This window comes from Ictidomys tridecemlineatus, chromosome 6 (assembly GCF_052094955.1).
Source record: "Ictidomys tridecemlineatus isolate mIctTri1 chromosome 6, mIctTri1.hap1, whole genome shotgun sequence".
NCBI classification, from domain to species: domain Eukaryota; kingdom Metazoa; phylum Chordata; class Mammalia; order Rodentia; family Sciuridae; genus Ictidomys; species Ictidomys tridecemlineatus.
The window spans coordinates 13306531-13334041 of record NC_135482.1 but is presented as its reverse complement, the minus strand read 5'-3'; the positions used below and the strand labels follow the sequence as shown (position 1 = coordinate 13334041).

Below are 27511 nucleotides of genomic sequence, written 5' to 3'. Positions count from 1 at the left end.
TGTATTTAAAAAAAAAAATTTATTTTAATCCTTCCTAGAGGAATACAAATTTGAATGAAATACATTCATTCCATAAATACATTAGCAGCAAAACCTTCGTCTCCAGCCCAGAAGTTGTGATTTCAAGCAGAAGGGCATGCTCCATCGACTGTAAACTTAAGGATGTGTCTGCTTCTTGAGAAAAGCTGGGTATGCATGCTCCCTGGGACCTGAAAACAGATCCATCTGGTGACCATTGAGACTTTTCGCTACCTTCCATATCCTTTGGCATCCTCCATAGGTCCTTCAGCACAGACAATTGGGAAGACCCAGCCTTGCAAATGCACTAATGCCTTTGGAGTCATCTGTTGCTTTGAGCTGGCAACAATTTTAATGGTGTCCTGATACTTTCCATAGGGTAAACCAAATATAAAGAAGATCGTTCCCTTCCTTCTCTTCCATGAACGGAGGTTCCACTCTGCCAGGTATCTACTCATCTGTACTTGTCAGCAGACAATCTGTCAGGCAGTATTTGGGCACTCTGCGCTCCCAGTCCCCTTCATCTGAATGATTGGAGGCTTTCCTGGAGACCAAGACATGGCTATCCTTCAAGGATCTCTATGTGACAATAACCAGGTGACTTACCCTGACTTCCATCAAAATTCCTTTCGCCATCAGCAGCCAGGTATCTCTCCTCCTTTTCTTCTCTCAATCACTACCTAGTGACAGATGGGTCCTTTCTTATTTGCCCTCTAGGCACCTGCTGAAAATTTGGGAAGTATGATTTACCCTAAATTCCCAAGTGGCCAGGAGAGGTTAAGGCAGGTGCTGCTTTCAACCTGTGAGCTGCAAGTTCCACACTCCAATCCGTTCTGTGATGCATGAGTCACAACAGTCTGCATAAAACACAGTCAGCACTTAGGATGGCAAGTTTAGAGAGTCATCAAGTCATAGGACTGGGAGAAAAATGGAATAATGGGAGAAATTTAAAATAAATCTGGTTTGTTTGGGTTGAAGACTGCTTTCACTCAGGCATAAATGCTTCACCCAAATTATCATAGAAAGAACAGACCCCAAAAGTTGACCCTTTTCTCCCTGCCCATCACTTAAAAACAGCACATGCCCTCTCCTCCCAGACTGCTCTAAAGTGTTTCCATTCAGATGCTCTTTTGTAAGTGCTTTATCAATTTCCATTCAGTCCATTTAGACTATTGGCTGGAAGGAAATCAGAAACCACTTCATATAAAAACCACTGTAGTGGATAACTCGTTAAATGTGTTTTTCCCTTTGCATTTTCCATCCAAAGCAGTTGCTTTTTTATTTATGAGCAGTAAGAGACTCGTCTGCTGAAAACATAGCATTGTTAATCCTACAGTCTTCTGTTGCCACAGAGTCTGCTAGATCTTCCTCCTCAGAGTCCTCTTCCTCCTCCTCCTCTTGTGCTGAGGAACTGGAGGTGGGTCCTTTACAGGTCTTCAGATGGCGGGTAAGATGATATTTGGTTAGATATGCCTTTGTACATTTTTCACAGACATAATCTCGCTTTCCTTCATGAGAATTGAGATGCTTCTTCAAGTGATTTGTTCTCAAAAACAGCTTATCACACTTGGGACACTTGATCTGGCGTTCTCTAAGAGGGACACAAGAAAAACATTTGATTTGGGGTTACAAATGACATATGAGGCACACACTGAATTCTTTATAACCTTAGCCTTTGTCAGATTCTACCCTTTTAGAATCAGGTTTAGTTTTTTGGGTTTTTTTACCTTTATTTCACTCATTTATTTTTTATGTGGTGCTGAGGATCAGACCCAGGGTCCTACACGTGCAAGACGAGCGCTCTACTACTGAGCCACAACCACAGTCTGAGGTTTAGTTTTCTTATAGGAGACATGGAGGTTATAAAACATAGGTACAGTTTGAATAGCATATGCTAATTTTGCCCCTTTTAGGTTTTTCACAAACAGAACCACTCTATTTATATTTCTTCTGTGTCTTGCTTCTTTCACTGAACATGAAGCTTGTGAAATTCAATCACATATCAGTAGTGTGTTCCCTTCCATTGCTATATATTATTTATAAACAGACCACAACTTTGTGGTACTGGGTTTGTCTAATAGGGATATTCTGATGATTTTCCGTTTTTTTATTAACATAGGTAAGACTGTTATGAACATTTCTACCCTTTAAAACTATTCTGCAACATGTAAGCGTTTCTCTAAGAACACACACAAGAGCAATATAATTGGATCCAAGGTCAAAAGATACGCACATCTTCAAGGTCAAGGAAGATAGTAACTTCACTGTTTCCTGAAACAAATGTGAAACAAGGTGATATGATAAAAAGTTACAGAAACTAGGGACATTTAGTCTGACAAAAAGAAGGTTAATGGGATAATGGCAGAATCCATAAATTGCATAAAAGGCTATCAATTTAAAGAAACAAGTTTACTTGTGTATTCATTCCAGAGGGGAGTTATAGAGTGAAAGGATGAGGCTGATGTCAGCTTGACTCAAGCAAAACTTCCACAACTATGTGATAGTCAAGAAACAACAATATGTCCACTTGCCAGAGATATGGTACAAATCAGTCTTTTGTTTGGAGGAAGTCATCAGTTTTCGACCCTGGCTGGACACAGGGCACCTGGGGAGCTTCCTAAACTAGCAAGGCCAGGGCTCCACCCCAGACCAATTAAATTAGAATCCCTAAGGGTGGGTCCTGGCACCAACTGCTTCTCACACTAGAGATAGAATACCTCTCCATATCCATATCCCCCAGTCACAGGTTGAAGGCCTAACTACAGCATGAGGAAGGGACTACAGGAGACAATAAGTCTGAGTTCGAGACCTCCATGGTGGGATTAGAGGTCTTACAATAAGAGGAAGACACCAAAGATCTCATTTTCTCTCTCTCATGTCCCTTTCTCCCTACCTACTCCCAAATGGAAGACTGGGTGGCTTAAACAACAGAAGGGGTTTCTCACCATTCTGGGGTAGGAAGTCAGAGATCAGGGTGTTGGTGTGCTGGGTTCTAGTGGGCGCCTTTTTCCTGGCTCATTGTGGCTTTCTCATTCTGCATTCCTCCCCTGCTATTTAAGCCATTCAGCCTGTGGTATTTAGTGGGGGCGACCTTAGATATCTAGGCTGTTTGACTAGATGATCCCAGAGGTCTTTCAGCTCTAATCTTGTACAATTCCATTTTGATAATTAGTATCTAATCTCCCAAAATTTTATAATAATAATAAAACTAAAGACTATTTTAAAAGGTCCTTTACAGCCAGGCACAGTAGTACACACCTGTGATCCCAACTATTTGGGAGACTGAGGAAGATCAAGAGTTGAAAACCAACCTAGGCATAGACCTAGGTTGCCTAGAAAGACCCCTATCTCAAAAAAAAAAAAAAAGTCCTTTTGAGAGTTGAGATGTAGATTCAGAATCCCTGGACATTTAGCATTTCAGGCTGCACTGTAGTTAAGTTAGAAAGCAAACATAAAAGCTGATACCAAAGCATTCTGTAGAATGTTCTGTAGAGTTTGGAGAAACACTTTGCTTTGGTATCAGAAAGCCTCCGGTGAATATGGATCTCTTAAGAGCAACTACATAATATTTTCTCCCTCTTCCAAACTCATTCAAAGGGACAATGGTAAAATCTGTTTCATCTACTACTACTGTCACTAATGCAGGTTGGAGAATTTATTACACTTGGATTCAGCAATAAATTCCTAATCAATCTCCTGATATTTGGTCTTTTCCTCTTCATTCTCTGTCCAGCTGTCAGAGTGACCTTCATAGAATGGGTATGTCACCACAACTCGACACCCTTTCCTTAAAGTCCTGCAGTGCCTGCACAACCACATGAATATAACCAATATTACTGCTCTGAATACCTAAAAATGGCTAAGATGGCAACTTATTTGTTTTCTTGTTCACACACACACACACACACACACACACACACACACACAGCACAGAACAGTTCTTGATACACTGCAGTGGTGGGGGAGCAGATCCTTCCCTGGCCTGCCATTGTTTACAGAATAAAATTAATTTCTTTGTAGAATAAGAGGCTCTTCATGGCACGGTGGCTGCCTCTCTCTCCACTCTTCTCTCATATGCACACTATGTTCTAACTATAAAGAACCACATTCAAAAGTCCTTTCTGCATCTGTTTCTGCCTGACATTCTCCCCCACCTACCTAGAGTACCATTCTCACTCCTTACCCTCCTCTGCCTCCATGAAAACTTCTAATTTATCTTAAAACTTGGCTCAAACTACCAAGAAGCCTTACCAAACCCCCAAACTGGCTTAAGCACCCTTCTCCTATGGTTTTTCAGCATCCAGTGCCGCACACCATGGTAAATGTTTATTTGCTTCCAGGGTAAAACAAAAAACTCTGCTTGGCTATGTAGAACACAGGAGGCATCTACCATGCACCAGGGCAGCGAACAGATAGCGTCAGCACCTGCAAGTTCTGGAGCTGGCAGGCTAAGCCCACCACCCAAGGATGGCATCATGGCTGCAAGGCTACTTACTGTGTGTGGATGAGTACATGCTGCTTGAGGTCCTGCCTGCGCATAAACAGCTTATCACAGTAATCACACTTGAGATTCTTCTCACCCGTGTGGATGACCATGTGTGATTCCAGGTGAGCTTTCTGGGTGAAAGACTTGTCACACAAAGTACATCTATAGTTCTTCTGACCTGCAAATTTACCCAAAATATCACACTGAGTATAAAACAACTACTAGCATTCTCAAAGATAAATTATATACAGGAATGCAGCAAGGCAAGAATGTAGCAGAACTGGCTGGTACCTGAACTTTGCTTTCTAGGATTGTCTCCCTAGAAACACTCATAGGCATTTAATTTATATTTTGCAACTAAAGCTAATAAACCTGCTCTACTTATAGGACCTCTTATCTCAATATGTATTAATGTTTATAGCTGACACGTGAAACCAAATTGGTGAGAACAATACTAATAATCCCAGTGCCCTACCTAACAAAAGAATAGCTCATGAATTCTAGCACTCATCTGTAGGCAAACATATTTTTATAACCTACATTTTCTACTGTTCTCCCTTTAACATATAGTATGACCCCATAAACCATACAATCCTTTTAAGAGTACATAAATAGATCCAAGTCCAAGGGCTCACAAACCTATTCTTAAAGGCTAGAAAGAATAAGATTTTGTTGGGTCACAGATCTCAGCCGTAGCTACTCAGTCTTAACACAAAAACATGGAGAAGGTCAAGTGTGGTGGCACACTCCTGTAATCCCAGCTACTCCAGAAATGGAGGCAAGAGAATTACAAATTTGAGGCCAGCCTGGGCAACTTAGGGAGACACTGTCTTAAAATAAAAAGGGCTGGGGATACAGCTCAGTGGTAAACTGCTTGTCTAGCATGTGTGAGACCCTGGGTTCAATTCCCAGTACTCAAAAACAAAAAAATAAAAAATAAATTAAAAACTTCCTTCTGAAGACTTAGAGAACAAATCACCCAAGAAAGCAAAAGTCTCATCAGTTCTAGAGTCTATAAAAAAAATAAGAGCTGAAAGAAAGGGTTGGTTTGTATGGAGTTTAGAAGATAGAAATGCAAAAATCAAATCTGGGCAGTTCACAGAGCACTATTCAAAGAGGCTCGTGACCAGGGCTGAACTATGTAGTGGGAAGCTCAGGCTACTTCTAGGGAATTCCCTTTGCTTTAAGTCCAAACACAATGACCAACTTTCTGATGAACTGCATTTTTTCCAAATACATTCAAACTACTGGTGGAAGCACCTAGAAAATCAAGCACCACACATGCCTATAATCTCAGAGGCTTGGGAGGCTGAGGCAGAAAGAACACGAGTTCAGAGCCTCAGCAAAAGTGAGGCACTAAGCAACTCCGTGAGACCCTGCCTCTAAATAAAATACAAAATAGGGCTGGAGATGTGGCTCAGAGGTCAAGTGCCCTGGTACCCCTTGTCCCTTCACCACCCCCCCCAAAAGAAAATCAAACACTTTACTAACCCCTCCAAGGAGTCTCAGTTGTCCATCCCACAAAGGTCTTCTACCCAAGGAGGACCCATCAATAGTCATCTGGATTCTTTCCCTGACATTGTTATGGTTTAGATATGTGCTATCCTCTAAAGCTCATGTGTTTGACAATGCAAGAATTCTCAGAGGTGAAATGATTAGATTATGAGAGCCTTGACATAATCCGATTAATTCACCGATATGGATTCACAGTATGGCAACTGTAGGCAGGATGGTGAGAACCTTGATGTAATCAGTAGATTAATTCACTGATATGGATTCACTGGATGGTAACTGTAGGCAGGGTGTAGCTAAAGGAGATAAGTCACTGGGGGTGTGCCTTTGGGATTTATATTTTGTCCCTGGTGACCGGAGCTCTTTCTCTGCTTCCTGATTGCAATGTCCAGACCTTTCTCTGCCATGCCCTTCCACCATACATTAGCCCACACCTCAGGCCCAGAGCAGTGGAATTGGTCGTCTATGGACTGAGACCTCTGAAAACTATGAGCCCCTCAAAAAACTTTTCTTTTTCTATGTTGTTCTTGTCAGGTCTTTTGGTCATTGCAGTTAAAAACTAAGTAAAACAGACATTTTATTTCAACTCTACCTGCAATCTCAAATTGTTGCAAAAATTCCATTCTGATGGTCCTACAGAGCTTACCAGTATGTATCTTGAGGTGGGTCCGCAGATTGCTTGGATCACTGAAAGCCTTGCTACAGAAGTCACACTTGTGGGGCTTCATACCCATATGACCCATAAAGTGGACGTGCAGTTTGGAAGGAGAGATAAAAGCTTGGGGGCACATTGAGCACTTCCATTTTCTTTCTTTGCTGTGGCCTGGACCATGATTGCTGCTGTGACCCTGGCTAGGGAGATGGTTATGGATGTGGCTGGTCAGATGAGCTTTGAACTCTGAGTAGGAATTGCATTCCTTGCCACAGTTACAGAGGTGCACATCTGGATGTTCAGGAACACCTTTAAAACAAGAATTACTCAATGTTTCCTGAGACTTAAATTTCAAAACTGTCCTTGATATTAATAATTGTTCCTTACAAATCTCCTAACAAAATTTTCAACTTGTCCACTGCCCATAAAATTAACATGTCTTATTCAGTACTCTATCCCTACCAATTCAAATAATGTACCAAGCACATAAGAAAGCACTTGGTAAACACTGCATTATATGGCCTCTTTAAATATCACTGTCAATGGAACAGTAGAAAGAGCTTAAATCTCAATATTGCTGGCTTAAAAAGTAATTTCAGAAGCTTAAAGCTCAACTCAATGTTGTACCATAAAAGCTCATTTTACATTAATATTGCTTGGTCAGTAACATTCACCTTATGATGGGCTTCACAGATTTTTAACGCCCAAATATAGATAGTAACAGCTTGCTTTTACATATAAAAAAGTTCATGATTTACTTCAGCTGTCGTGTAAATCATTACCAAAGGATATTTCTGGTCCTTGGCATTCTCACTATGCTAGATTCATGACAAGTTAAGTCTTACAAACTTACCAATTTGCTGAGCATAATCCCGACTATAATAGAAAAGCAGTTCATGTTCAGGAGGGATGTCTTGTGAGGTGCAGAAATAAATTTTTCCATCATGGGGATAAGCCACCAAATTTTGCTCTTCTCGATTCCTAAGTCATCACATTTAATAGATTAAGCATATTATTTTTGGCTGGTTTTTTTTTTTTTTTTTGGTGTCTCATTATGTTGTCCAGGCTGGCACCAAACTCCTGGCCAAAGCAACATTCCTGCCTCAATTTCCCGACTAGCTAGGACTACAAGTATTTACCACCAAACCGGGCTTAGCGTATATTTTCCCAAAGCTGAGGACTGAACCCAGGACCTTTTATAAACTAGGCAAGCGCATTCCCAGGAACTACATTCCCAGCGCCTTAAGCATATTAATTTTGAAATATATATTCAGTATCTTGTCCCCCCTGTAGTGAATTCCTATATGAAAGCTTAGAACTATTTTCTCTAAATCATTTTTGTAATTCCCTATCCCACCTATTAAGAGAAATTTCTAGAGATATAGAATTGTTACTTAAGTGCATTAGTTGATTCTTTTATAGTCAGAAACACTGCAGCCTACTACTGGAAGCAAAAATTATAAATGAAATTTAGTCTTAAAAAAATATTAAAGGCTGAGGTTGTGGCTCAGTGGTAGAGTACTTGCCTAGCATGTGTGAGGCACTGGGTTTGATTATCAGCATCACATAAAAATAAATAAAGTTATTAAAAAAAAAATTAAAAAAATATATTAAGACAAAGATACAGAGACGGCTAACTAACAAGAATTAACTCCAGCCAGGCACAGTGGCGCATGCCTGTGATGACATGACTCATAAGGTTGAAGCTGGAGGATCACAAGTTCAAGGCCAGCCTGGGAAATTTAGTGAGAAACTATCTCAAAAATAAAAACTAAAAAGGACGGGGGACATAGCTCAATGGTAGAATTCCCCTGAGTTCAATCCTCAGTATCGCACATTTGAAAAAAATTAACTCCAGTAATAGTCTAAAGGGTTGACTAAGAGCCAATAAAAAAGAAAAATTTGCAAATTCAATGACTATACATTCCTTATTACATTGGTAAGCTGAAGAACCTATTCATTAAAAAAAGATAGTGCTGCAGTTTGGCTGAGCACCAAATCGGGAGGTCAGGAGCCACTTGTAGGTTCAAACAGGAACTCCTTTATTATAGGAACTCCTTTATTATCCGAACTCCATCAACACCTGATGCACCCTCCTCAGGAACTCTCTCACCCTTCCACTTCAGGCAACTCGGTGAGAACTCCCAAGTAGTGGGCACCCCAGGCAGCAGGAGCCACCCTATTGCAGGACTGAAGGGGTCTATATACAACTGAATACACAGCCTGTTTCAATCCAGCATCATCCAGTCACAGCAATTATACACAGCTTAACTTAATTATCATCATCTTAATGGCTCGCTGGCATGGTGTCACCTTTCAACCACTCCTACTGGCAAAATGCTAGGTGCCATCCCCACTCGGCTATGGCTCAACAGGGTAGTTCTGGGCTGGGGTTGTGGTTCAGTGGTAGAGCGCTTGCCTAGTATGTGTGAGGCGCTGGGTTCAATCCCCAGCATCATATAAAAAAACTAAATAAACAAAAGTGTTGTGTCCCTCTACAACTAAAAATAAAAAATTGGGTAGTTCTGTGTGTTCTGATTTATAATCACCATTATTCAACCACCAGTAGAGTGCCGATATTGAAAAGTCTTAGTTTTAAATATGTGCAGGTACTTATGTAACGTGGATTCTTCAGTCCTTTTATATTTTATACAAAGCTTCTTACTGAAAAACACCAGAAGGGAAACAACTTCTCTCATCCACAACTACTCTTACCTGGCTTTGCGCACAAACATCATCCAATTACATTCATTTTCGTCAGTTGTAATGATGCAGAATTCTAGGACACCATTGTGGTATATCTGCCAAAAGAAAGCAGACACGCGTCACATGAATTGACAAGTGATAAAGTACTACACTAAATTTTGGTCAGCAATCCATTCATCTACTCATGTACAGTAGATCCCCACTTTCCTAATCAGTGTGAAAATACATGACTGCCTTCTCCACATGCTTATCACTTCACCAATCCTATCTCACAACAGATTAAAGAGCATCAGAGACCTCTAGTTAGTACTCAAGAGTACAAAATGACTTTGTTCTTGATTATTCACTTTTTAGTTAGAAAATATACAAAAAAGAAAAACAAAAGTCTTCTTATCCAACCATATTCATCACTACCACAAGGCAGGCACAGAATAACTAACTGACTATTCACTAAGGGCAAAAGACTGCCCCACCTCATTTTTCCTGTTGGACCTAACATTGTTTTGTGTTCTATTTTGGACATCAAAACTGAAGTCCCCAAATGACAGTGGCACCTTACTTTTCTGATTATCATAAGACCTACTTTCTCACCACTTCAATTTTGCAAGCATTCATTGAGATTCTATCAAAACATGTTATAAGAACAAATATGTATGTCAAAATTTTGCATTTCCATTAGAAAAATAGAGAAATAATCTTAGTTTCCAATCCTAGAATTGTTTCTTAAGCTAAATATTTAAGGAATGTTTTAATTAAAAACATCACATAAACAAATTTCTCAGCTTCAGCTGCAGCAAGTAATTAAAATGCATAAAAAGGATCAAAACGGTTGGATTAGTTCACAAAATGGAGATAAGAACAGTTTATCCTGTTTGTTCAGTAGCTGGTATTGTGCTATAGAATCTGACCATCAAGAATAACAAAAAGAATGTAATATTAAAGAAAAGACTGACAGCTAAATGGCACTCACTGCATTAGTTCTGGCTAATTCTTATTTTATATCACTTTTTAAAACTACAGCATTATAATAAACACAGCCAAAATTCAGAAAAATTACATCGGCACTGACCTTCCAAATATGGTTAACAGCCTTGTCTGTCCACTCTGCTACTTCCATGGAGTGACTCTGCTGACCAATAAGGGGCCCAAAGCAGGTGCGCACAGGAATGGTTTCTCCAGTCCATACACCTATCAGTAGACGGACATCAACTACACAATCAATGACTTTAAAAACTAACAGGATACTGACACAGGTGCTTAACTCATTCAAAGACTCATTTTCAATGTTAAATACTACAAACAAGTCAGCACTCCTGAGAGGTAGCTTAGGCCTGTACAGGTCCTGGCCTGTATATAAGTAAAATGCAACGAATGGATTCAACAACACTCAGAAGAAATGTAGAGTAAGAAGCAGTATCAGAAATTCCTAAACCTAGTTGTATATATAAGGAAACTGACCTTGTCCTTCCAAATACATTAAAGTTAATACACAAGAAAGTATAGAAAACATTGTTCTATTATAAAAATATAAAGCAATTACTATAAAAAAATCAAACTTCTAAAATCTTTCATGCTTAAGGCACTGCTCTATATTATATAAGCCATTTAGCACTTTCAAGGCTTAAGCCCAAGCAGTAGCTAAAAGAATAATAAATCTAATTTCATATCTTCAAAAAACAGCATAGGAACTTGAAAGCCACGTTAAATTCACATATGGGAAAACGTACTCTGACAGTCCACATTCCTTATTCCTTTTTCCGAAGGAGTATTAGAGAACTTACAAATATCTGATCAAACATCTTTTGTGCCATACAAGTTTCAAGGAGTGTGCTGTTAGTATAATTATTAGTGCATGAAACAGTTAGAATAAAAGTCAAGGCTTCAAAGACTCAAGCCAGGACTCTTTCCTCTACTTAAACCTGATTCTAAAAAAGGGGAGGTTGCCCAATAAATTTGCAACTTTATTTACTGCACCCTAAATACGACAAATATTCTCTAAAACTATCCTAAGCCATAAACAGATTTTTGGATCAACTAATAATCACTAAATTAATATAAATTATACACATCCCCTCTTACAGCTCTACCCTATTAAAAAAAAAACTTGATGTGCCAAGATTCTTACCAACTTCTGCTCCCACAATTGACTGGCGGAGAACAAGCTGCTTTGGGAGAGAAAGTCTTGCTCTGCTCTCTATTGGAGTATCAGGAACAAAAGTCACTGGTCCATGATCAGGGCAATCTGAAGGATAGGCCCGGTCACAAAGAGTGCACCCTATAAAGACCAAATTTGAGAAACACAAATGGGTGTAGTTCACAGGTTAAATTATGACCTTCTTTTTTTTTTTTAAATTTAAATGCTAATTCCTAAAATGTAACCAGTAAGACAGTTCTAACAGAAATACTGTAATCAACGAACAGCTTATACTTCTTCAGGATTCAACAAAATCTAATTTTCTTTAGATTTGACAGGATAAATTTCCTATTCAGTGCATGAAAGAGAAACTGGAGAAATAGCACCATGGTAGAGCACTTGCCTAGCACAAACAGGGCCTTGGTTTGATCCCCAGCACTTCAATAAAAGTTAAAAAGTAACACTGTATTACTTCAATAACCAAGTATTATTATCCCTTACATTAAGTAGATAAGCAATACTTTTGGATAGGGTACCCTAAAGTGCAAATGATTACAATTCTGAACCGTGAGAGAAAACTGAATTGAAATGTTAGTCATGCAGAGTGGGAGAAAAGATGACAGAGGGGTCAGAGCCAGCTACACCAAGCCTAGTTTTGACAACACATTCTAAAGAAGACAAAAAATAAATTAAAAAAATAACCAATGGGGCTGGGGATGTGGCTCAAGTGGTAGCGCACTCGCCTGGCACGCATGCTGTCCGGGTTCGATCCTCAGCACCACATACAAAGATGTTGTGTCCGCCGAAAACTAAAAAAAATAAATATTAAAATTCTCTCGCTGGAGATGTGGCTCAGTGGTAGCACGCTCGCCTGGCATGCGTGCAGCCCGGGTTCAATCCTCAGCACCACATACAAACAAAGATGTTGTGTCCGCTGAGAGCTAAAAAATAAACATTAAAAATTCTCTCTCTCACTCTCTTTAAAAAAAAAAAAAATTCTCTCTCAAAAAAAAATTTAAAAAAAAATAACCAATGATCCACTCTTGTGGAGAAGAGGAAAAATTATATTCTTGCAGACCCACGTGCACCAAATTTTTCTTATTTTTCATGCACTCCATCTTTTTGCATTGTTAGAGAGGGTACTGCCTTCATTCACTGTTCTTTGGTTTTGGGGTTTTGTTTGTTTTCAGTCCTGGGGATTGAACCTAAGGGTGCTCTGCCACTTAGCTACATCCCCAGTCTTTTTTCTTCTTTGAGACAGGGTTTCAATAACTTGCCCAGACTGGCCTCAAAACCTGTAACAGTCCTGCCTTAAACTCCCCAGGTGCTGGCATTATAGGCATGTGCCACCATGCCCAGCTCATGTGCTTTTCCACACGTTTTGTTCTGTTCTTTAAACTTCCCTTTCTGTGTGTTAAGGAACAGTATTCATGACACTGTTATTCAATGACTGAGTTCAGACTTTCCAAATTCATTCACAAAGTAGCTGAACACAAAAAAAAAACCTTAGAACCACCGCGATCTGTCTTATTTTGCTAAACAATCCATTTGAAATTTGCACTTCAGTGGATTACAATGTCCAAGTTTTCATACTCGGGAAAAACAGTAGTATAGCTACTACTTCAACTACTACTTGATTAAAAGAAAAAATGATTAAAGGTTTCTCCAAAAGACACACAAATGGCAGTAAGTACAGGAAAGATGTTTAACATAATTAGTCATTAGGGAAATACAAGCAGAAACCACAATGGGATACTACTTCACATTACTAGGTTATAATAAAAACATAAAGAAATGATATATGTGGGCAGGAATATAGAGAAATTGGAACCTTCATATATTGCTAAGAATGCAAAATGGTACAGCCACTTCAGAAAATAGTCTGGCTGATTCCCAAGAGGTTAAATATAAACATTGTACCCCATAAATGTGTGTCATATACTGTGTGTCAATTAAAATTTGTAAAAGCGTGTATTTATTTATGTATCTATACTGCAGTGCTGGGCTTTAAACCCAGGGCCTCATGCATGTTGGTCAAGTGCTCTACCACTGAGCTATTTCCCTAATCCAAACTTTTTAAAGTCAAAAATAGAGTAATTCCACTTCTATATGTGTATCCAAGACAATTAAAAACATCTGTTCATACAAAAACTTGTACATGAATGTTCATAGCAGTATTCATAATAGCCACAAAGTAGAAACAACCTAAAGTACATCCACTGATGAACGGCTAAAGTGCAGCATATTCAGATTGTGAAATAACAGCTATAAAAAAGAATGAAGTACTGACACATGCTACAATATGGATGAGCCATGATAATAATATGCTAAATAAAGAAGCCAGAGACAGAAGGTCACATATACTATGATTCCACTTACATGAAATGTTTAGAATAGACACATCCATAGAAATAGAAAGTAGATTAATAGTTGTCTGAGAATTGAGTAGAAGGAGGGCATGAGGAATAACTGCTAATGGGTATAGGCTTCGTTTTTTTAATATTTAGTTTTTAGTTGTAATTGGACCCAATACCTTTATTTATTTATTTATTTTTATGTAGTGCTGAGGATTGAACCCAGGGCCGCACAGGTGCAAGGCGAGAGCTCTACCACTGAGCCACATCCCCAGCCCTGGTATAAGGTTTCTTTATGGGTTGATTAAAATGTTTGGAATTAAGACAGTGGTAATGGCAGCATAACCTTTGAATATACTGAAAATTGCTACACTGTATACTTTAAAATGTACACATAAGCCAGGTGCAGTGGTGCATGCCTGTAATCCCAGCAACTTGGGAGGCTGAAGCAGGAAGATCCAAAGTTCCAGGTCACCCTTAGCAACCAGGTGAGACCCAAACTACAAAAAGGGCTGGAAATGTACCTCAGTGATAAAGTACTCCTGGGCTCAATTCCCAATACGAAAAAGAAAAAATATTTACACCTTATAAACTTGAGATTTTAAAGGTTAATACAACATAATCAACATATTGATTGACTTCTGCAGCCCACACCATGGTGGGCTTCCTCCTTTTTGACTCTCCTGGGCAGTCTACTTTGGAAGCTCTCCCTCCGTTGCTTGTCTAGATACCCCTTGCCCTCTTCTCTTCTCATTGTACACTTATACTAACTAGACAGTTTAGCCACAGTCAACATCTTGGTCTTCACACTCTCTAAATATTTACAGTCAGATCCTTCCTGAGCTCCAGATTCAACATTTCATTAGACATTTCTACTGGGCATCTTAGACACAAATCAAAATGCCTAAAACTGACCTTACCCTCACTCCAAAAAATGTAATAATCCAATCTCTTCTTTCATTATTCTATCTACCTAGATTCCCATGCCAAAAATAAGGGTTTTCTCTTAAACTTTTCCCCTTCCCCAACTTTATCCAGTCCACAAGCTCTGCTGAGTTCTTTGTAAATGATCTCTAATTTCTTCATCCTCAATATCTCTACTCTCACTTGGAAAATCATCACCCCTCACTTAAATTGTGGCAGCTCAGTACCTATCCACTTATCTATGCTTCCCATCACAGAGGCTCTCTAAAGACTGCTCTATTCCCAGCATCTAGCACACAGGTGGTATACTAAAAGCACAACATGTTGCTTGCATGAATGAGGCACACAGTGTGATCACTTTTTACAATTTTTTGTTATTGTTGCCCAATAAAAAGAACTTCTACATGATATGTATTCCAAGGGGAAAAAAAATGCCTTGACATCCACTTATATTTTCCATAGGGTTATAAAAGTGATCTCATAATTTTTTTCTTTTGGTCTTATGTTGAAAGTACACAAGTCATGTCACACAATTTAGCTTTAGGACAGTTTACTCCTGGAACTCTATTTGTAAGACCTTGGAAACACCTTAATACTTATCTGTAAAATACAGAAATGACTACTTTTCTTCAAGTAGACACTGGAACAACCAGTGAAGTATACACCATTTAGCTTAATTAAGAAAAAGGAGCCACAATAATCAAAGATTACAAAGGAAAATAAAAATTCCAAAGTCCAATAACTTTCCATACTCCCTTAATCTGTGCCAGATTTTGTATCTAAACCTCTTAGGCAGGATGGCCTTTTAAAACCAATATTTCCAAAAAGAAAAGCTAAACACACTCACAAATTGTAAACAAAGTTGCCATGTTTTCCTTGTTTGAATTGGAGTCTTCCATTTGCAGTGTCGGTGGTACAAAAGAAAGACTGTCTGAAGATACATCCACATGACCTGTACCCATAGCAACCTCCTGGGTGATGGAGGAGACAGCCACAGGTTCTAAGCTGAGGCCAACTTCATGGAGGGAAACAGATTCTAGGGAGGCGAGGTTGTGTGAGGTAGAGAGTGCCACGCTTACAGAGTTGGTGCTCATGGCCACGGTGTGGATGGAATCACTGAGAGCACTATCAGATATCCCGTTGACTCGACTTGCAATGTGGTCTGTTTCCATGACCACAGGGAGCTCCAGGCCATTCCCATGAATGGGTATCACACCACCATGTCCTACTGTGTCTGCTGCAAGGTTGTTGCTCACAGAATCCACAGAGAGAGGTTCATGACTTCTGGAGCCATTTGGGATTTGGGAATGCTCGCCTGCAACACCATCCATTGTAAGCTCCTCTGCCATTCCGTCAGTAGAGATTGGGCTGGTAACTCTAGAAACGTTCTCCATGGTAATTGTTGAGTCCAGAGCCACCTCATGGCCATCACTGGGATGAAGGCTTTGGGCGCCATGTGTGTTCACAGAACGAGAGTCTATTGAAACAATGCCTGGTTCTAATCCAACATTTCCATTGGACTGATAGGGATCAAGTGCTGATGGGTTATTGGCGATAGGTAATGCTGTATTACCATCAACGTTTATAGAGTTGGGATGGATGTACTGAGGAGGTGGTCTGTCAGCTAAATAAGATAAAATGCCTGAGAAAAACAAAAGATTAGGTGTCAGAGACTTTTTACATTGCTATATATTAAAAATTCCAAGTACTAGAAACTATTTTCCTTATAAATGTAACTAAAATCTACTTCAATTTAATCAATATCCATATTTTATAAATAGCAACCTACTTATAATATAAATAAGTTTTTTCCTGTGAAATCCTAAAAAATTAGCCATATTCCTTTGAGGCCAGGTGGAAATAAGTCATTTAAATGCTTCCTTTAATATTTACATGGTTGTAATTCCTGAGTCCTAAGATGCTAAAATTTGCTCTATTAAGAAACTAAACAAATGATTTGAATGCAGATTTTGTTAAAATCTTCTACTAATAAATTATATTTAAGTTAACTGACTAAACTATCACAACACATTAAACTCTACCCAAAACAAGTCACAAATGTACCAATTCTATTGAAACAGAACATACAGAGTGTAGTGTTGGGATGGAAACCAGGGCCTCATGCATACTGAGCAAGTGCTCTACCACGTTCCCAACTCCAAAAAAACTTTTGAACTTGTGCTTGTAAGGACGTAGTGAAATGGTACTTGTTGCGCTGCTAGTATAGTGTAAATTACTAAAACCTCTTTGAAAAGTACATCTATGAAGAACCTCAAAAATACTCACATCATCTTGCACAAGAAATTCTGATTATGATGTCTTTCCCTAAATGCATTTTTGTAAATATTATACACAAAGATATTTATAACAACATCACTTACAATGGGAGTAAAACCTGGAAAACCAAACTGTGCAGCAATAAAGACTAATATAATGACTACAGAATATGTGTTCAGTAGAATGGAATGAGTCATTAAAAAGGATAATTATGAAAAGCACACAACAGCATGGAAAAATATGCAGAGCAGAGCAAACTACTAAGTTAAAAAGTAAACAATCATGCATGCAATTATTTGCAAATACGACCTTAATTATGAAAAACAATAAAAGCCTATACCCAAAATAAAAGACAGGAAGTACACTAAAAAGATGTTCGCAGGGACTTTGACAGTTTCCCTCTAACACTTTTCTAAAGAACAAAAATTCAATAAATTTTAAAAAACAATGGCACTGCAGCAGGGTTATGTGGTGGGTAGATATTAGAAACACTGAATCAAAAGCCCAATGCGGCAGCAACCGCCTATAATCCTAGCAACTCGGGAGGCTGAGGCAGGAGGATCACAAGTTCAAGACTAGCTTCAGCAACTTAGTGAGATCCTGTCTTAAAATAATAAAAAAGGGGGCTGGGGTTGTGGCTCAGTGGTAAAACACTTGCCTAGCACATGTGAGGCACTGGGTTCGATCACAATAAATAAATAAATAAATAAATAAATAAATAAATAAATAAAGGTATTGTGTCCATCTATAACTGAAAGTATTTAAAAAAAATTTTTTTAAATAATAAAAAAAGGGTTGGGGGATATAGCTCAGTTGGTAGAGTGCTTACTTTGTATACACAAGGCTCTGGGTTCAATCCCCAACATCACAAAAAAATAAAAAATAAAAATAAATAAAATTTAATTAAAAATTAAAATGTGGCTCAACAGAAAAGCACCCCTGGATACAATCCCCAGTACCCACCACCCCGCCAAAAAAAAAAAAAAAAAAAAAAGAAAAAACTGAACCAAGAAGATGCCAAAGGAGGAAAAAGAAAAACTGTTTATATGCAATTAACAAATTCATGTTAGTCAAACTGCTATGTGAATACATTAGCCAGGCATGGTGGCACATGCCTGTAATCCTAGCAGGTCAGAATGCTGAAGCAGGAGGTTCGCAGATTTGAAGCCAGCCTCAGCAACTCAGTGAGGCCCTAAGCAACTTGGTAAGATCCTATCTGAAATTTAAAAAAAAAAAAAAAAAGGGGGGGGGCTGGGGACTGGTGATGTGGTTCAGAGGTTAAGCATCCCTGAGTTAAATCCCTGGTAGCAAAAAAGAAAGAATGAATATGTACACATTCTTAGAGGAAAGAACATAAATATAAACAACCCCCGCAACCTTGGCATTAATATCTAGTAATGACAAAGAAAAATAGAGTCGTATTCAAATCTTCAAGAACTGTGTTTAAAAGTTGGCTCTGTGCTTTTTTTTTTTTTCTAACAAAGAACTATAAAACTTACCAGGTAAAATGGTTCTGAAGTAACTGCTCTCCAGGTGGGGGTAAGGTGGTGGAGGTAGGGTATAGTTTCTTTCAGGTAACCCACACATCACCCCTCGATCCCCAATACCCATTGGGAGCATCAGAGACAAAGCAGAAGGCAGAGAGCTCAGGGAGGGACCCAAGTTTGGAATTGCCACTGGCAGACCTACAAAAAAAAAAATTTTTTTTTTCTTAAAGAAAATAAATTTTATTTAAAATAAAAAAATTCTCTCCACAGTCACTGACTAAACTCACAAAACTTCTTGCATATGAGCAAAAATCTTAACTTAGTAGGCTTTCTCATCCCTAGACAGACAAATATCCAAACACATGACAAAGCAAAATAGCTTTAGTCCCAGATTAGTTCCCAAGTTAGTTTATAAATAAAAGATGATCCTCCAGTTGTCTGCACTGCTCTTAACCCATAAAGTCCCAAGTTTTCAATGCTGTATTATTATAATGACAACAATGTATTAAAATAGCTTGAAAGTCATAATATATATGTAATTATATTAATTATTATTAAAATTGTGGGCTGGGGATGTGGCTCAGGCGGTAGCGAGCTCGCCTGGCATTTGTGCAGCCTGGGTTCGGTCCTCAGCACCACATACACACACAGATGTTGTGTCCGCCGAAAACTAAAAAATAAATATTGAAAAATTCTCTATTAAAAAAAAAAAAAAAGGAAAAAAAATAAAATTGTGTTCTTATCATTATTGTTATAGGCACAGTGTGTGTGTGTATATATGTATAGACATATATACATACATATATATACACATATACACATATATATACATACACATATACATACATATATATATATACACATATAAAATATACTGTTTACAGATGTTCCACAAATAGAACAATGGGACAAAATGGTTAAGCACCAAAACATTTAATTTATAATTAAAAACCTAGTTTAAAGAACCTTTAAAAAGAGAACAAATTATATTCAGGAAAAAAAAAAGAAAAAATTGTTCAAAGGAGTGGAGTATGGTTTTTCTTTTTTACTTTGTATTTTCCTTTCTATATGGTGGAATGGTTCACTTTTTAAAAATTCAGATATGCTTCTACTTGTAAGAGTGCAATTCAAAGTCAGATGTAAAATCATACATATACACTTTCATATAGTCTTTTGTATATATTCTGTGCCTCACAATCAATAAAAAATTTAAAGCTTAGATTATATCTATCTTGAAACATTTCTACTTTTGAAGTGCTGAAGTGGCCCTTACTATGCCTAAGTATCATGATGAATACTCACCCACCTGGACAGTGCTTGATTTTTCATATTTGTGTCAGGATCAATATTTTTTAATAAGCTTTTCCTCAACAAGAATGTCCACTAAAAGGAATGCTGAAGAGACAATCAGCTGGGTTAACCACTAATAATTTTTTTTAATTTCTTTTGTAGACACTTGAGTGTAAAGAGATACTAATTTTGATTAATCTTATCCAACTGCTGTATTTTACTAATTAGTCAGATAACTCTCTACAGAGAACTAAGTAGATAACTTATAAATCTATCTAAAATAATCCTAACTCCGATTTTCATAAAAGTCTAGCATATTTCAATGTCACAGATCTTTAAAAATCAACAGCTTATTCATTTCTTCTCCACTTCAATAGGAAAAATAAAACTAGACAAAAGAAAAATAGTACAGCAAGAGGGAAGAATGAATTCTTGTATTATTCTCTGAGTGACAAGGCTCATAGGGAGCTCTCCAGAGGAGCTACATCTCTGGGACCACCTCTTTTCCAGAATTTTTCCATGTCTGGCACATTTCCAGTTGTTCAGTTTCAAATCCAGCAATAAAACCCCATTCCCTGTGCTTCTGGGAATTAAAGAGTAAATTTAACTGATTCTCTTTATTAACCCAGGGACAAGTTACCAAGATGAGAACCAGATGAGTGGATAACCCAGAAGGAATGCCAAACTTTGGACAAAATGCTACCAATCAAAAAGAGACCATAAGACAAAAAAAATAACTACTACTACTCCTCTTATCCACCAGAACTTGCAACTCTGCAAAATATTTTCTTCTATGCTACCCCATGTGGGACTGCCATTCAGGTCTTTCCAGTTATTTCCACCCTTAAAAGCACTCCAATCTCCTCTAGGCTCCACTTGGCAGTGTTAAGGTGATGAAGCGCTGAAATGCAGAGGCACTCGCTTACTGCTCACCTGGGGCAGGGATGGCACTGTGAGTAGGTGAGGCAGCCAAACCCAGGTGACTTCCTGAGACTGGCAAGGCATTGCTCACAGAGGATGAAGTCAGCTGCTCCATCCCCACTGGGCTCAGGTTCATTTCATTCATCCTAGGAAACATCATACACAACCAGTTACACAGAAAATTACCTCAGTGACTTCATGTTAAGATGTCCAAGAGGGGCTAGAGTTGTGGCTCAGTGGTAGAGCACTTGCCTAGCATGTGTGAGGCCTTGGGTTCAATTCTCAGCACTGTGTATAAATAAATGAATAAAATCAAGGTCCATCAACACCTTAAAAAAAACCTTGGGAGGAAAATTAAAAAAAAAAAGATGTCTAAGAATCTAAATTTGTGGGGATAGGGACATGGCCTGATCAACTAACTATTTGTTTCTATGCTCTGAACTCTCTGAGATAGCTAATGTGATATTCTTTTGGCTAATAAGAAAACTAGGATTCAGAGAGGTTAATTCACCTGAATGTCATATAGCAGAAAAGAGATCTGAATTCAGATCAGCCTTGTTCCAAACCCCATGCATATCATTCAAAGAAAAGTCTGTAATCTGTACAGCATGTTGGCAATGACTTTCTTCTCATAATAGTTATTTTCTCTAATTGGTTTATTACTTAAAACTATTCAAAAATTTTTACTAATCCTTTTTACCTGGAGTTGAGGCAATAAATGGTCTGATTCAGATCACCAATGGGGTGAAGAAGCAGTATACTTTTCCCAGGGGTCAATATTTTATTTTATTTTATTAAAAATACCTTAGTAGGGGCTGGGGTTATAGCTTAGTGATAGAGTGCTTGCCTATCAGGTGTGAGGTACTGGGTTTGATCCTCAGCACCACATAAAAGTAAATAAAGCTACTGTGTCCATCTATAATTTAAAAAAATTTTTTTAAATACCTTAGTAATCAATCAATACTCTTAATATCCCCTAACTATCAAGGTTCATTACATAAGCTTTGCTAGAACATTACTAAATATTACTTTGAATTCTCAAACCAGTTCTGCAAAATAAGGTATATGACGAAACTGAAACTCAAAGGTGGAATGGCATGTCATATGCCCCAAAATCATAAGAGTGATTATGAAAGAACATAAAACATCCTGCAAAATGCTGCCCAAAAGTTTACTTTTTCAATATACCAAACTGTTTTCTAATACACAGACCATTTTTGGCAGGCTAAAGAATCAAAAGTCACCTTTTCTACGCGATCCATCTTGCAGTGCCATTAAAAACAACTTAAAAAGAAGAGTAACACTGATTTGAATAAGGCATTATTGGTGGTTATTTTTAAAAAGTATTAGTTCTTAATCAGAATTCAGAGACTATCATATTATAATCATTATCATTTAAAGAGGCTAGTCAACACAACAGTAAAAGGTCTCTATGACTTTTAATCCTTACTGGTAACAGTGTTAGGCATTCTTCTCTGTATATCTACCTATATTTGGAAGGGGGGAAGGGAATCAAATGGGGCTCCATATTCCTTAGCAGTGAAGTCAAACCCAAATAGGTTTTTAATTTTGAAAAACAGCAATGATATTTTAACAACCAAACTGGAACTAATAATAGCTAATACTTATTACTCCCTTTTCATGAGTTAGGCACTGGGCTAAGAGATTTACATGTAAGTATCTCTTCTAATCCTCATAAAATAGGGTTTTTTTGTTGTTGTTGTTAGTTTGTTAATCTCACTTTAAAGATGAGGAAATTAGACTCAGAGAGGCTAAAAAGATCATATAACTTTGGGCTGGGGATGTGGCTGAAGTGGTAGCATGCTCGCCTGGCATGTGTGCGGCCCGGGTTGGATCCTCAGCACCACTTACAAAGATGTTGTGTCCACCGAAAACTAAAAATAAATATTTAAAAAAAAAAATTCTCTCTCTCTAAAAAAAAAAAAAAAAATCACATAACTAGTCAGAGGTAGTGTAGAGTCAGGATTTAAACCCAGATCTAATTTCAGAAACACAAACTCTTGCTTCCTGGGAAGCTGAGGCAGCAGGATCAAGAGTTCAAAGCCAGCCTCAGCAAATTAGTTAGACTCTGTCTCTAAATAAAATATAAAAATAGGGCTGGGGATGTGACTAAGTGGTTAAGCACCTCTGAATTCAGTCCCTGGTAACAAAAAGGAGGAGGAGGAGGAGGAGAAACCTCTTAACTATGATAAGAAAATTACAAAAAAAAAAAAAAAATTGCTTTGGGGGCTGGGGTTGTGGCTCAGTGGTAGAGCGCTCACCTAGCACACATGAGGCCCTAGGCTCATGTGAGGCCCTAGGTTCGAGCCTCAGCACCACATATAAATAAAATAAAAATGAGAAAATCTCTTAGGTCTATAATATAAACAAATATCTTTAAAAAAAAAAAAAAAGAATTGCTTTGCCTTTTATACAGTTTAAATACATTAGGACCTATTTTGTAGGGTATATCTTAGAGTCCCACAAACACCTTCATCTCGAATTATTCTACACTTACAGAGTTCGCCCTTTTTCCTAGCCAGGTTATCTCATAAAATTAAGCTCTTGGACACCAACTAAATATACAAGGTAAACCTAGTATAGTCTCTTGTGTAGAAAAGGCATTCTGAACATTTTGATTTGATGGAGCAATGTAAAACTCATCATCCTTGCTAGAGAGACATCTAGAATCACATGGCAAATGAAGCACAACATATGGACAGTACACTGATAACAGTACTTTATTACAAAAGAATGCAAAACTTCTTGTAGCCTAAAGAAACCATAGCTACCTTAAATTCTGAAAGATTTTGAGCTTGACTTGGTTTAAAACAGACTTTTCCCATAACTTTTTATAGCTATAACCATAACTAAAACACAATAATCACTGGAACATTTAAGAGCCCACAACAAATTGGTTACAATTATTTTTTAAAGCAAAACTTAATATCTTTAGTTTTAACTCCCATTCTGAAAATTCCTGAATATTAATCTAAAAACCAAAATAGTGTTTCTAAGTTGACTTCTGGGCCTTCCCAAACCAGTTCCAACCAGAGTTTAATGTAAGAGGCTCAGCAGATTTCTGCTTTGTTCTGAGTCACTAAAATGTGATGACCTCAGCAGCCATAAACTAGAGGTAACTAGAATCCCACAGAGAGAGGCAGAGGAAGGGAATGTACAATATGTCCCTCATAAGATTTTCTTACTCTAAAGGGCAACTGTATTCTAATTACCTTTCTCATGGGGGGATTCTAAGAAGCAATCTTGGAAGAAAGGGCCACTTCCCTACTCATTTCCTACACTCCTGTACAGTTTATGTATTTTTAACTGATCTGTGTAAATGAAGCCAGATTTAAAATTAGGTAGTCAGTGTAGTTAGGTAAATCGGGTCTAATATCTAAAATGGAGGCTATGCTGAGAATGATTCCGGGAAACCCAGGACAACTCATGGAATGTTAATGAAGTCCCAGAAAGGCCCTAGGCCCAAGTCCACCCCAAAGAAATGTTAATGGAGCCCAGGAAACTGCCCCCAACAGATTTGGAGATAACCCATCCCAGAGAAGTGATAAGCCCGTCCCAAAAAGTGATAATTAAATCCTGTGTCCCACCCCTCAGGCTTTCCAACCTAATCACCAAAACTATAAAAAGGGGGGAAGACAATAGTACTTCCACAGATTCCACCTCTTGGGTCCCCTTCTTCCTCCGGAGAAGTCTTTTCTGCTGTCCTTTAATAAACTTCTAATTTCTACTCTGACCTTGCCTCAGCGTGTGCTCTCTGGTGTTATTCTTCAACATTGGGGAAGCAAGGACTGTCCCCCGTCAATAGCGGTAACATAAACACTGGCCAGTTATAGGTCTCACCTTTTCCTGGAATGACATATAAGAAGCTAACTGAAATGCACACTTTGCAATACAAACGGACAATCTGGATAACTTCAATGAATTCGTGTTTTATCTTCCTCATTCTAAACGCCTTTGAAAAGATCCTGAAAAACAGGTGGCAATCCCGGCTGTGCCTTTGGTCTGCTTTGGTCTACAGTAGTACAGGTATGGTTCCTAAAGTACTCTAAGCATCCGCATGAAGCCTGCAGGGATTAAGAACGTAATCTCTCCTCTCTACCATCCCTGCCACAGGGTAACCAACAAAATTCACAGTGAGCACGATGCGGAAGGCGGGCAGGCAGGAGGGAAGAGTTAAAAAAAAAAAAAAAACTTTCCTGATAAAGATATTATTAAAGCTCAAATAACTCAAACACATAGGAGAAAGGGGTCAACCAGCCAACAATAAATGTCTGTAGCTAATTTGGAACAACTGTTCACACTCAGAGTAAATCAGGATGGAGGAGAGTGCCTTCAACCCAACGCTACTTTCTGGGTTTTGTTTCCTTTGGGACACAAACCCATATGCAAATCACACCTGGAGCCCTCTCGCTGGCACCAAAAACAAAAGCACCAACTCGGACATTCGTTTGCCAGATGCTTGCCAACGATGTCACCTGCGCTGCGCCCTCGTCCTGACTCACCTGTGATGCATCAGCTTCGGGCCAAGCGTCGCAGAGAAAAGCGCTCCGTCGGCGGGGAACCGGCATCAGGGTTTGCGTTCCAGCGTCACGTGCTACCGCATCTTGCTCACAACCGCTGCACGACCGCGGCCACTCGTCCTCGGGGCCGCCCGGGGCCGCCCAACTTCTCCCGAGGGCCGGTGGCCGCGCACCCCGCCGCGGGATGGGGCATGCCGGGGGACACCCAGGGCCTTTCCTCCAGAAGCTTCGGGGAGGAGCTGCCCAACCTGGGGGTGGAAAGAGCGGTCACCAAACACTGGGAGCTAACAGACCCAGACTCCTCGCCACTGCAGAGCCGCAGGCGCCGCGACAGCGCCTCCAGGGCGGCCACCTCGCCCGCCCGCCGGCCTCGGGCCCGCAGGCCGCCCTCGCCCGCCCGGCCCACGCGCAGCCCACCTGCCGGCCGCGCGGGGGGCGCGCACCTGCCCCTCCGCTTTGTTCCTCATCCGGGCAGAGCTGGCCTGGGGCCCTCCCCGCCCTGGACCCCCGCGCTCCGGGGCCGCTCCCCTAACGTTTCCCGCCCGGCCCCGCCCGGCCCCGCCGCCGCCTCAGCGCCGCACCCTCCGCGGCGCGTTTCCGGCTCCTCAGCCACTCTCGGGGGCCCCCGCCCCGCCTCCCGGGCGCGCGCCCCTCCCCCAGGCCGGCCCCCCTCCGCGCGTGCGCACCTCGGGGACCCGGGCCGGAGGGGGCGGGCCGCGAGAGGCTCCGCAAGGAGCGCCGCGTCTCCAAGCCGGCCCGATCTGGTCGAGCGCCGAGCGATCGACCCGCCGTTGCTAGGCGACCCGTGCTGCGATGCTCGCGGCGTGAGCCTTCGGAATCCACGAAGTTCTCAGATCCCGGGCTTCGCGTTTGGCGGCACGCTCCTAACAGGGAGGCATCCATGGGTCCACAAACCCGAAATTTTTGAAATAAAGGGCTTAACCAGGGAGTTGGCTGTGTGGCCCCGAGGAATTGGGATTCCATCCCTAATGTTTTTCACCGCAGGTGACGCCTGAAGGTTGCCCAATGTTGGCTTTGGGACTTTGTACCAATGTTCTCATTTTGCTCTCCGGTTCCTTACTGCAAGCCAGGCGCTGTGCTAAAGGCTGGGGCGTACTACGAAGGCTTTAAATATTGCAGGAAAATGATTCTGAACTTAATGAGGAGTGGACATGGAAACTGCACCACACCTTCTGGTATCTTCCATTACAGCAGAACAGCAGGCCCAGGGAGTCTTCCTGATATCCAGAAGATATTTACTAAAATACGTCTCAATCATAGAGATAGAAAACAAGACACCCGAATCTGCCTTGGATAGCTTGCAGCTTAGTGGGGAATTCACCAGGGCAGAAGTAAGCAAAACGTTTTGGATGAGAAGAGGGTGATGTCAATTTCTGTAATGTGTTTCTAGCTTGACTTCCCATAAGGAAAGAGCACATTCCTATGAGGGAACTTATCACTGAATGGAACAGGTCACACTGGTTTCCTTGTCTTGTTGATCAGATAGAAATGTCAATCACACTACAAAGAGGTGCCACAGCATTCCCTAAAATACCTGGGGCCTAGAGAAGGCCACCTGTGTTAATGTCCAAACACTTGCAACAGGTTTCAGCACCTTTTTTTTTTTTTTTTTTTTTGGCAATATTGTTAAGCACAGAGATGTAAAGATGAATTGGAAAAATCCGGTCAGATAAATTTAAGAACTAAAACTATCATATTTACATAGAAAAAAATATAGCACAAAAAAACTAAAAATTTACAAATTTAATTTCATCAAAATCAAAACTTTTTTTCTTGAAAAGACACTGTCAACAAGATGAAGAGGCTAAGAGAAAATATTTTCAGAACAAACACAGGATTTGTGTTTGTGTCTATAAATAACCTTTTAAAGTCAATAAGAAGACAAGCAACCCAGTTTTTTAAATTGTGCAAAATAGGGACTAGGGTTGTGGCTCAGGGGTAGAGTGTTTGCCTAGCATGCATGAGGCACTGGGTTAGATCCTCAGCACCATATAAAAGTAAAATAAAGATATTGTGACCACATAAAACTAAAAAAATAAAGTTAACAAACAAAAAAATTGTGCAAAATATTTGAACAACTACTTCACTAAAGAAAATAGGTAAATAGTAATTAAGCACACAAACAAGATGTGCAGCATCTTTAGGTATTAAGAAAACGCAAATGAAGCACTGGAGGTAACATTACATG

General features: G+C 39.6%; 1 protein-coding gene across 5 annotated transcripts; it reads right to left on the bottom strand.

Moving 5' to 3' along the window:
* Positions 1–25973, bottom strand: Prdm4 (PR/SET domain 4). 5 transcript variants are annotated; one of them, XM_078052874.1, is made up of 13 exons: positions 25720–25874; positions 25285–25550; positions 20774–20907; positions 18563–18748; positions 15634–16428; positions 11500–11649; positions 10444–10562; positions 9384–9469; positions 7522–7649; positions 6663–6977; positions 4514–4682; positions 2252–2289; positions 1477–1609 (listed from the first exon to the last, which is right to left on the bottom strand). In XM_078052874.1, the coding sequence occupies exons 2-12, from the start codon at positions 25293–25295 to the stop codon at positions 2280–2282; spliced, it is 2103 nt and encodes a 700-aa protein (XP_077909000.1). In that variant the 5' UTR covers positions 25296–25550; positions 25720–25874; the 3' UTR covers positions 1477–1609; positions 2252–2279. The 5 variants fall into 5 exon arrangements, with proteins under 5 accessions (XP_077908997.1, XP_077908996.1, XP_077908998.1 ...); XM_078052871.1 differs by lacking the exons at positions 2252–2289; positions 25720–25874 and adding an exon at positions 25884–25973 and having other exon boundaries at positions 1–1609; XM_078052870.1 differs by lacking the exon at positions 2252–2289 and having other exon boundaries at positions 1–1609.
* Between the last annotated feature and the right edge of the window lie 1538 nt (positions 25974–27511).

Coding starts and splice junctions, on each gene's coding strand:
- Prdm4 (XM_078052871.1), bottom strand. Junction 10,563..11,499: donor AATTGTGGGAGCAGAAGTTG/GTAAGAATCTTG, acceptor GTCTACTGATAG/GTGTATGGACTGGAGAAACC. Junction 6,978..7,521: donor GGATTATGCTCAGCAAATTG/GTAAGTTTGTAA, acceptor CTTGTTTTAAAG/GTGTTCCTGAACATCCAGAT.